This window comes from Dreissena polymorpha, chromosome 6 (genome assembly GCF_020536995.1).
Source record: "Dreissena polymorpha isolate Duluth1 chromosome 6, UMN_Dpol_1.0, whole genome shotgun sequence".
Lineage (NCBI taxonomy): Eukaryota > Metazoa > Mollusca > Bivalvia > Myida > Dreissenidae > Dreissena > Dreissena polymorpha.
In genome coordinates this window covers 96,562,363-96,574,508 of record NC_068360.1, presented here as the reverse complement: position 1 = coordinate 96,574,508, position 12,146 = coordinate 96,562,363, and the positions used below count along the sequence as shown (strand labels likewise).

The 12,146-nt window shown below is 34.5% G+C and overlaps 2 protein-coding genes across 3 annotated transcripts in view; one reads left to right on the top strand and one right to left on the bottom strand.

The window, feature by feature from the left end:
* Positions 1-12,146, top strand: part of LOC127833799 (uncharacterized) — a 108,695-nt gene that overhangs the window by 10,268 nt on the left and 86,281 nt on the right. The gene's annotated exons all lie outside the window — the stretch shown is intronic.
* LOC127833798 (uncharacterized) lies at positions 3,334-9,947 on the bottom strand. The gene is made up of 4 exons (XM_052359242.1): positions 9,748-9,947; positions 8,977-9,254; positions 5,255-5,395; positions 3,334-4,794 (listed from the first exon to the last, which is right to left on the bottom strand). The coding sequence occupies exons 1-4, from the start codon at positions 9,761-9,763 to the stop codon at positions 4,660-4,662; spliced, it is 570 nt and encodes a 189-aa protein (XP_052215202.1). The 5' UTR covers positions 9,764-9,947; the 3' UTR covers positions 3,334-4,659.

Genomic DNA, 12,146 nt, shown 5'->3' with positions numbered 1-12,146 from the left:
GATTGAAGACTGTCGCAACCTATTAGCCTCCCGGAACTGATGGCGTAAGATGTTTTGCGAAAGAGAGCATGGCATATGTAGTTCCCGGTCTGTGCATCTAAAAGGATGACAATTTGCAGTGTTTCTTAAACGGCGACTTACTTAACACCTAATAAAGCGGTTTTTTGTCTGCTTGATTGCTCTGTTTTCACAACTCGAATTTCTTAAGTGTTGTTCTAAACAAATTTCGGCGATGTTTGGTTGATGCTAAACATTTTTTGCGTTTTAAATATCAACACGTACCTTGTTTTCATATACACGTATGCTAATATAATAACCATCACCTCTCTGCCAGTCGCTTAGTTCGACAAAGTAAGTTTTAAATTGGTATAGTTTGTACAAGATAAAATTCAGTTAAATGAATAATTGACGTAGTTTTGAACAATAATAGCGTCATTATTATAGTATGACGTCGTATTTAACCGACTTTGTTTAAACATTAGCCAGGAATGAAAATGTGCTGTGCGTTTTGATCTGTAGTTCAATTAACTTGCAAAAATCACTGCTGTACCGCCCCCACCACTTACGAAGATAGTTTTCCTAAATTGTTATGGTAAGCAATTTCTTCATTTAAACTATAAGACATTATCTCTAAATATAAACATTGAGACTAAATATAATAGGGAAATACGTTTCTTATTTAATTTGTATAAGTAATTATAATTAATACAAAGAAAGATTCTGTAAAAATGATCAGTTCGTTTTTTCCGTATTCTGTTTTTGTTTGGTTCATATTTGACAATCTTAATACGATCTATTATGAGTTGATTATCGTGTTTCGTTTTGGCGAATGCAATGCATATAAAAGTAAAAGTAGACAATACATGTACATGGATCTCTCTCTCTGTTGATCTCCTGAGAGATAAGGAGAGAGGAGAGCAGAGAGAGAGAGAGAGAGAGAGAGAGAGAGGAGAGAGAGAGAGAGAGAGAGAGAGGAGAGAGAGAGAAGAGAGAGAAGAGCGCGAGAGGGAGAGGCGGAGAAGAGAGAAGCGAGAGAGAGAGAGAGAGAGATCGAGAGAGAGAGAGCGAGAGAAGAGAGAGAGAGAGAGAGAGAAGTAGAGAGAGAGAGAGAGAGAGAGAGCAGAGGAGAGAGAGAGAGAGAGAGAGAGAGAGAGAGAGAGAGAGAGAGAGAGAGAGAGAGAAAGAAAGAAAGAAAGAAAGAAAAGAAAGAAAGAAAAGAGAGAGGAGAGAGAGAGAGAGAGAGAGAGAGAGAGAGAGAGAGAGAGAGAGAGAGAGAGAAGAAAGAAAGATCTCTCTCTCTCTCTCTCTCTCTCTCTCTATCTCTCTCTCTCTCTCTCTCTCTCTCTCTCTCTCTCTCTCTCTCCCTCCCTCCCTCTCTGTCTCCCTCTCTCCCTCTCTCTTTCTCTCACTCTCTCCCTCTCTTTATGGCTTAAATTAACTCTCCATGTAAGTTGAGTACACATATTTCGCTAATCCATGCATGTCATATGAAAATCTTCACTAGTTAAATTGTTATTTGTAATCTTCACTACAAATTGTGCTGTCATTCTGAATTTTTCGCCATCTTGAAAATCTGGGTTGTGGGTAATTTGTGCATGGCAACACAATAGTGTGTTTTCATTTTCTCACATGTCTATTTTTTTAGGTTTTTTGTAAAAACTTAAGCTATTTTTAGCAGGAAGGGTGTAAATGTGGCTATTTTTATAGGATGTTATATAGATTTTTGACTCAGTGAAGTCTACTTCATTGTTGAAGTTGGTATCAAAGGGGTGTTCAAGAATTGTCCACACTCAGTTGTTTAGACCAATGGGATTGCAGTGGCGGGCAGTTTTTGTCCACAGTGGTGGACAGTTTTGTCCACCAGTGGGTAGGATCTGTCCACCGGTGGACAGGATTTGACCACAAGAAGAACGCCGGGTATATAAGGGTGGACAGTTCTTGGCTACAAAGCTCAAGCCAGTCAAAACACTCAGACAAGCAAAATCTAGGTCGATTTTTCGATTTTTCCCTAAATAAATAACTTCCATAGTAATGAAAAGTGGCTTTCAAGTGTTAATTTACTGAATATGAAATATGTATAGAGCTTCAAAATAGTAATTTTGTTATATTCAACTAGTCTAGTGAAATTCAAGTGTTTCATTGTTCTTCTCAAATTCCATATAGACGAATGCTTTTAAAACATACTATTAAACTTCTTTATAACAATTGTTACGCTATAAAATTGACGAATACAACTCGAAGAAAATGTTAATTGGACATTATGTTGTGAATTTCGACCTAAGCGTAGTGCGTAACCGGATAATAGCAAAAGAAAAGTTACAAATATTCTTGATCATTCTGGTTTAAATTACGCGACATTTACGTACGATTATTTCAATTCAAATCAACATTATTTACTTTATTGTTGAAGTGTTAAATTAGAACGTTTAGTTTGGACTTGCAATCGAACATCGATCAATTTATGGTAATACGTGTATCTGTTCATTATGTGTCATTTATAATTGTCAGATTAAATCATAATTCAATAGTTAAAACAATCAAGATACCTCGTGATGTGTGTGTACTGAGAAAATCTTCGATATATATTTCGACCTTTACAATGACAACAGCTGATACCGATTCTTTTGTAATGACTTCAAGCAAGTGGTGTTTGAATACATCACTTCCGGTTTGAAAAAAATGTCGACTCGATCGCGAAGTGCGAAAATGTGGCATAGTTATCGGCTGTATACTCGCTGTATACGATGGTTTTAATAGAATAATGGAAAGGATATGCATTAAAACATTATAATCTCACATAAAATTGGTATATTTAAGGATTTAAAACCGGGACCGGTGATCTTTAATGTATTAAATAGTCTGAACTATTTTTATAGTATGAAAACATGTTGAACAAAAACGTCGCCGGGATCCGAACCCGCGTCTTCGTCAGTCGAATGCACTACCTCTGCGCCACGCAACTTTTTGTTAACTGTTGCGAAACATAATTACTATTGTAAACGTTATATATATCGTCTGCCAACATCCGGGTATCAAAGTATTTTAATAAGACACGCACCTGACTGCGATACGTGTTTCGGATTTGCTGTTTGCAATAGTCCATTGGCTAAAGTTTATAGACGAAATGTATAAGAAATTGAAGAAAATACAAGTTGAACGATAGTGTTATGGACTGGTTAACATGGTGAGTTATGAAGGGGAAAAATATTGAATCTCATATTGCAACTTCTTATATTTATTTATTTACTTACAAGACATACGATTGGAAGAAATTGCAGTAGTGCAGTGCCTCTTAACGCAAATAAACCATTGTAACCACTTGGTAATCCATGCTTATGCAGTGATTGGTGAATTTTATTCAATATAAAAACAATCCTCGTAATTTCACAAAATATAAGGATAAACAAGAGCTCTCCAAATTATGCAGTTGTTTCCCATTTGTAACGCTTTATAATGGTTTTTAAATCGTCAAACGATCGATGCATAAAGTGGATATTTTAGGGATTGTTAAATATTCAGTATTACTGTTTCCTTGCAAATATCATAACTACAACGAAACTGTGCCGATCTAAAACAATATATTTCAATTTTATCAATTTACAAAAACGTGAAAAGGTCATTTAATATGAGCTAATAAGTTACGCGGCGGATAAAGATATCATACAAAGAAATCGTTCGACATAGGTAGAGCTTAGTTTTTATAACTTGTATTCGGATGATCGAAGAAAGTATTAATTTTGACCAGCTTTCTTCACAAGCTTTTTATCGCGTTTGTTTATTAATTTTCAATGTTTTTATGTCGATTAAGTTGTTACCCTTTTAAAGGTGAATGTGACTGCCTTACGTGCCAACAATTTGCTAGTCCATTGTTCTCTCGTGTTACACAGCTTTCATTAAGTCCTTCATTCCCATACCACTTTAGATGTATTTAAACTTGAGAATAATGTGAAGTATGAAAAAAGTTAACTCCAAACTTGAGAGTAATGTGAAGTATGAAAAATATATTAATTGTAGACAGAGGCATCAAGAAGCATACGCGTGTCGTCCACAAATTGATAGTGTTTATTCAGTATCATCTTCCGGTATTGTGTTTCCTTTTATTTAGGATCTGATGTGCGGTTTACGGAAACAATTGCAATATTAAGTATTTAAAAAAGGATAAACAAACTAAGTACATCTGCTGCGTTTATGATTTCGTGCCACACAAACGGAACACAAAATCAGTATTCTGTCTTGACCAAAGTGAAAACATGAGAGTCTTATTAACCGATTACCAGAATAACAGTCCGTGGCCTTATCAAGTTCAGTTAAAACAGTTGGCAGTTCTAATCAATTTGCTCACTGTAATTGCGTCATAAATAAGCCAAAAGTTCTCTTACATAAATATTCCTTTGCAAACAATTGAAATACCTTTAGTTGGCGAGAACAAAACCCGAACTGTATCAACAACTTCTGTTGACAGACAACATGGACGACATTTAATGGCCTATCAGACCTCATCACAAACGGTTATACAAATAATACACAGATAAATAAAAACAACAAATTGATCGATCATCAATCCGCAAAAAGGTAAATTGGAAAACGCATATCTGCAATTCGATCACCGTCGGCATTAATATCGTAATAGAGGTAACAACGTGACAATCGTAATTACATCTACTTTCTTCGCAAGACGATGACTAAGACAATCCAGACCGCCCCAATAGCCATGCTGTGGATGATGAGGTTCCGGGCATGCTCCGAGTATCGGTTGGCTTTCACCATGTTACCATTAGCAACCATTTTTCTTGACTGTTACAATAGAAAATGTAAATGGCGTCTAAGCAATAACGTATAATAAAGCATGCTATGCAATTCATATTATTAAATTGTATGGGATTATGGGATAGAGAGACCCAACATAAAATTATATCAATAGTGTACCAAAACGTTTTGTGTCTCATGCGTATTCATTGAGTTTAAATTTTGTGTCCGACCTGAATTAATGGCTCGAAAACCTCAACATATTTGAAAGTTGTTGATGGTCAAGCGCTTGATAATATCATATTAGTGAAACACGTAATCAGCTTGTAATTTTTTAAGTAATGCATTAACATCAACAGCAGAAGCAGAAGTGTCAGCGATTGTTTTTACAGAAAATGTTAGTAATTTACAAACGACATATTAAATTCGCAATCAGACGTGTAGTCTATCATGTCTTACGGCATTTACCTTTTTTTCAAACACCGATATGAATTACTTAAAAAAATACCTCTATTGAGAAATGAATAGCGGCGATTGCAGTGGGAAAGAAGCAACACAAACACGCAATCGAGAGCACCATATAGTCTGTACATGTAGGTACTGTCTCTATTGGCACTATCACCGCTGCTGGCTGGGGTTGGGATAAAACCTAAATGTGAATATAATCGGAGCCTTCTAAAACATAAAACAGTGGATACTACAAACAGAAGGCATTCTTCACCAACAATTAAAAACATTGAAATCTGCAATGTTATGAGGAAAGGAAATGACACATTTATAAGCATTGGAATACGTATGAGTATGTGAAACTATTCAAAAGTATGATAATTTGACTCTACACAATTATGAGTATTTCCAATTTGTCACAATTTGATATGAGATACTATATTGAGCAAAACAAAGGCATATTTGTAAATAGTATCAATTAAACATGTATTATGTTCAGCTCATTAATTTCCGAACATATAGAGAATACATGGTTGGTACCGAGATGGAGAAAGTTTATCCGGTGAGGCTTAAAGAAAGAAAATAGGGCGGGCTTTTGCTTTATTTTTATTTTTCGGGCCGAACTGGATAAACTTTCTCCATCTCGGCACCAACCATGTATTCTATTTATCCTGCTTCATGCCGTTGAAACATTTTATCAAAGACAAATAATAAATTGACATAACAATATAATTATTATTGCCGAGCCTCCTACATGTTCACAATATTCCAGACAACCGAAATAACAACCGATTGTGTTACGTAAAAAATAGTTCCATAGTTCCACTTTAAACTGTTCCTTTAAATACTTTCCTATTGAAAATATGAGAAGAAATAAAAAACGAATCGAGAATGTGATATTTTCCTTGGTAAAAATGAACAAAAATGAAGCAGCAAAACAAAAACTAAATTTTATTTACCATAATGACAGCATTAATCCATTGCTTATAATCATGCTTAACAAAATAAATTTACAACGATATACACATCCATTTCCTGTTCGTCCATCCCTTTGTTGAAATCCATTTTCTGTTTTTTAATCCCTATTATCGAAATGTACTTTAAACCACACTATATTTTTATAGCGTTTGTATCGAATGCTAACCACTCTAACCAAATACCCGATTTACGAAATCTTAATCCTGCCGTAGCGAGTTATTTTATTCCTATCGAAGCTAACAATTATGAATGACAAACACACAACGATGTCAATCCGAAATACGTTTAAAAATATTTTTTAAAAATACTGTTAAAACCACCATGTCAAAATTGTTGTCCCTAAAACCCTGAGAGAAACTAGATAGTATGTTTCGTCTGAGAAATGACGTCACACTAGATACGTCATAAATTGCGTAATCATGTAAATGAAAATGATAAGTACGGAAAGCTGGTTTGGTAATATATTTTAAGAAGAAAAAAAAAGGATGATATATAATATAACGATAACATTCATGATGCGTCCCAATACATTGCAAAGGTCAAATATTAGAACATGTAAATGAAAATGATAAGTACGGAAAGCTGGTTTGGTAATATATTTTAAGAAGAAAAAAAAAGGATGATATATAATATAACGATAACATTCATGATGCGTCCCAATAAATTGCAAAGGTCAAATATTAGAACATGTTAATCGTCACAGCGTGCGTAGGAATACACTACTTCCTGTTGACCGGTGATGTGAACATTTATTCGACCCTGCTTTATTTGGTCAATGTTTGCAACAGAGGCAGGATAAAACTAATTCGTTAACTATATTTGGGTATAGTCGTCATTAAGTTCATTATTTTCAAAACAAAACAAGCAACTTTTCGTCGAATTTTGTAATTTGCATAAGCAGTGAGCTTCTTCAATAACGCAGATCAACATGTACATATTTATAATAGATCATTAAACTAAAATAAGTTACAGTTTCTGTAAAATATAGCTCGCAACTTTAAGCTGATCCCCTGAAACACTGCGATGAAGGAAAAAATCATGTGTTAAAGGCTTCGGTGATATTTGACCAACCAGCTAAAACGTTCCGCAACGTCTAGCGATATGAAATATATGTAAGATATGCAGCATTGATGTTTAGACAGAAACCTAGTTACAAAATAAATTAAATAATATCTTAAATGTAGCGTTCTTTGAAAAACATCTTGGAACAATATAATACAGTTGCATTCTTTTCTTACTCAACACTTTTCAAAGTTAAATACCTCAGGAATGAGACAAACAATTTGAATTAAAATTGTATATCCTTTAGGCACCTGGTCGATTTTTGCAGCGAAACGCTGTAGCGTATTGAAACGTTTACAATGTTTCTCTCCTCAGAACCGGGGCTTTTTTTTAAAGGTAACAACTACAACGTTGTTAAACGTGCACGTTTTTCTCAATTTTCAATACTGTAACGGATTTTCGCGTTTAAAAAAATACATTTTACGGTTTACAACGAAAACCGGGCCTATAATACGTTTTGACCCGTCACAGTTGTTTATCATCAAACAATTATCTGCTTGAATACGGTATAATTTGTTTTTGAAAGGGATGCCCCATAGCGGATTCTACCGTATTTGTACGCTTTTATACAACTGAAAACTGAAGTGCATGAGAATACTAAGTAGAACTGTAGCGTATTTTTACGAACTTTGTCAATAGCAAATAAACCTCTGTAGCGTACAAAATATGTATTAAATTTTTTTTTAATACAGATCAATAAACAATATTACACATGATCCGTTGGATGATTTGATCGTCTTTGCCAAATCGTTGTAATATAAACATCCGAAATACAGAATTTTCTTAGTAATAAGTTTATTTCACACACGACAGAAAATCATTGTTTTCCAAATACCACTCATTTGCTTTTTTAAGATGAATTTTGAGCATTTAAATATTTATTGATTTTAACTCTCAATTATTTACCATAAATGGTCGAAACTTAATTTGACAAGTTTATAGTCAACATACTGTATATTGAACAATAGAACGTCGCAGTCTTTATTCAATTTTTGTTTTTGATGAAGTTTCAGTTCATTTGCAAACATTGATAATAGAATTATATAAGAAAAAACGTTTCAGGGTTCCTACGCTTAATTGGGGTCAGGTGTTGAAACAACGAAATTTGTATGCGTTCTATAACGTTGTAGTCGTTCTCTGTAAAAATCGCCCCTGTTTTGAGGAGCCAAAAAACGTGTACGTTCTAATACGTTACAGGTGTGCAAAGGATATGTGATCAGTTGACTGCCATCTATTCCAGCCCACGATACAATTATTCAAGCGTGACAATCTGACGCTTAAGCACGTGGGTAGGTACATGTATGGTTTCATTACTTACGCACTGAATGGTGAAACGCGGTATACTTCTAATATTATTTCAATGTCATCATTATTTGTGCGTTCTTACCACCAGGACAACATATAATTCGTTCAAAAAGCAATATGGCTCTTATTAATACTCAGAAGCGCAACCGCGAAATTGGCATGTTGAAGGCTACCTTCCGCACGTGCTAGAGCGTCCGAGCGTCACGGACGAATGGTTTTATCATGAGCTTGCACATAAGTAGTACAACACTCACATATACAATTTTAAATAAAAATCTTATCTCATTACTGAATTATTTAAGTTTTAAAAGCTTTGCGTTAGAAAAGTCTCCATTTCTACATTACACTCATGGTTCAACGTATTTAGTGTCACGACCCATCGTGTGAAAAGAAACGTAATTTCCATGACCTGCCCTGTGTAAAGCATGTTTAACTTACAACAACATGTCCAGGTTCTCCGACATAGCCTGGCTGTATGTAGCCAGCTTGCTCCTTTCTGTCTGGCTGTCCGTAATTAACTGCCTGCTGAGTGAAGGCCGTTGGTAGCTGCTGCTGAGTGAAGGCCGGTGGTTGCTGCTGCTGAGTGAAGGCCGGTGGTTGCTGCTGCTGAGTGAAGGCCGGTGGTTGCTGCTGCTGAGTGAAGGCCGTTGGTTGCTGCTGCTGAGTTTGAAACTTCTGCTGAGACACCGGATAATCGCTCGGTGGGTTTCCATTTGCTGAGAAAACATTTATTCACAGAAATAATGTTGCGGGAAAACGATGATATCAAGATACAATTTACGAGATTTAGGCTGGTATCGATTGGAATATTGACAATACATATATTTGTTACTTCAAACTGCCTTTTTAAGCCAGGCTTTGTTAAAAATTGCACACAATACTGTAGTTCTCATCAGAAATAATTACTTAAATAAGATTCGAATGTTTTGTATCCGTTATTAATTAGAGGTCGACATAACACAATATGAATTATATCACTTTTAATTAACACCGTTAAACTCTGAATTCTTAAATTTTGAATAAACCATTTACCATATATCAGCCTACTTGTTTAACAAATATGTTAACGATAAGAAACATATTAGAATCCGAACATCAATAAAACTGTTTATCCGCAATTTCACAAGTAAAACGAAATAAAAAGAAAGCAACTGTCTCATTTTTTACATTTTATTGACTGTCAGGTTTTGTATACGTAACAAACCTTACCGGATTTTTCCATCATGAAAGTTTGTTACCATATGCTAATTACACAGTATTACAAGTAAAATAAGGGCAATGGTTTTTACACTTTATGGTAAACAGGAAACGATTTTGATGTATTGATTTGAAAGCTACGTGCATACACTCAAGAGGGTCGAACTTTTGTGTAAACAACGTTCACGTTTATTAATGAACAAGTAAACATGCTGTATACTACCTCAGTCGGTAATGCACATTTGGACGAGATGAATTTGGACTTCGATTATTAATCAAACCACACCGAAAACATACATGGGAGCATTTTACTTACATACCGTTAAATTTGGCGACACATACAAAAACGCCGATATAAATCTAGACGTGTTTGTATCTTGGAGATTTTATCGCTTTATGTTAAATAAATTTTTCAAAATTAAACATATGATTTGGCGACAAAAAATATAAAAGCAGTTATAAATCTAGACTTGTTTCTCTCTTGTTTTTTATCGGTAAATGTAAAATAAATTTACTAAAGTTAAATATATAATTGTTATTAATTATTTCTTTTTAAAAAGCAACATACGACGCAAACAAATACACATATACACTATTGCACTGTTAATAACTGTAAAAAACCGACGTCAGAGAAACATTCCGGATATCCTTACCACTTATGTTCATATTATATCAGATAAAAATCGAGATTAAGACAGAATGTATCCTAGTTCAAACTTTTCCAAAAACGATTTGCTACGTGACAACTTATCTTTTAACAAACACATGTTTATAACAATAAAATATATGTTCGAAGATATAAAATCATTATTGAAAATTGGTACAATAATGTAGCGTTTGTAACGCCTTTCATAGAGTATTTGATATATTCAATACTTTTGTAACTAACATAGTGTTAAACATATGCAGTTAATTGCTAGAGCCTCATTTGTTTATGTGTAGGTGTTGGATTGTACATCCAGAGGTTCTCGGTTCGAATGCAAGTTAAGGCCATAGTTATTTTACTATTCTTTATACGTATTTTACACTATTCCAAAAATGAAATATGTAATGACATTTTTAATAAGTCTACGAACAATTGTTAATAAAATATGAATACAGACACTTTGAGAATGAACAAGTAATACAGTTTCTACAATATATAGTAATCGGTTGAATATGAAGAACTCCGGAATCTATGTTTCGCACAGACGACAATTGTTTCAACTATAACCTGTACATACGGATACTTGGAAATTGCTGCCATGCGCTATACAAACGTACATGAAGTGTGGAACCTTATATGAAGGAACCTGTGGCGTATATGACTGATACTGTGATCAAACATAATACAGAACTGTATGGGTTAACGCTAACGTGTTCGCCTCGGTATTTGGTGAATTGCAATCGACAGAAAAATCCGTAGGGGGGGGGGGCGTTTTATGTCAATATACGCATTTAAGTGTGAATAGATATGAACGTTTTTCGTTTCTTGTGACTCCTTTAAAGTTGTATACTTTAGTCTGCCATTCGAATATTCCATTCCCGAAGATGTTTTATTCTTTTATTTGATAATATTTTGCGTTTTCTGTAGTTTGCCTTTTGTGACAGACTTTAGACACGAGAATAACGTCCCTACGTTTATTTGTTTTATTGGTGTCTGATGCCTGGTAGATACTGTCTGCATCCTGAGTGAAAAAGTGACTATCAATGATAAAAATGTACGTCGGTTGATTCCCCCTTATTTCCGCAATACTGAATCACCACTTATTTGCTACAAATATAGTAAACCTGTAAGAAGTATCGTTTTTAATTATAATTCTATTTCCACAGATTTAAATGTAATAAGAAATTGTCCTACATTATGTGACTGTACTAGTTCTAAATATATATATGGTCCAGTTGGACATGTTATTACTGGGGACCTTAATTTCATTCAAAATAAAAACCTTAGAAATTTGCTACGCAGAGGCCCTAAGTACAGACTGCCTATTCCTGTTGATTTTGATGACTGCATTAAGAATATCGTAACTTCCTTACATGATTATTGCACTAAATGGTGCAGGAAGGAAATGCTGAAATTACTGCACTCAATGATTGGAAAACAAAAATATTTAGTATGGCCATGAATAAAATACGTTTTATGATACACATCCTTTGGCCCTACAACATTCACCTAAATTTAATAAACAAAATCTCTGTAAATTGCTTGAAGACTTAAAATCTAAATTCGTCTTAGTTCCTGCTGATAAGGCTGCTAATAATGTTATCATAATATGACGAGTGTTTTATGTTCAAACTATTTCACAAGAACTTTCACAAGTGACCGATTGCCCAAACAGTACAAAACAGCACAATACAGCACAATACAACCAACATAAACACAAAATATGAATAAAGCTGGGGTCACCGCCTTGGAACGGTCAATGCAA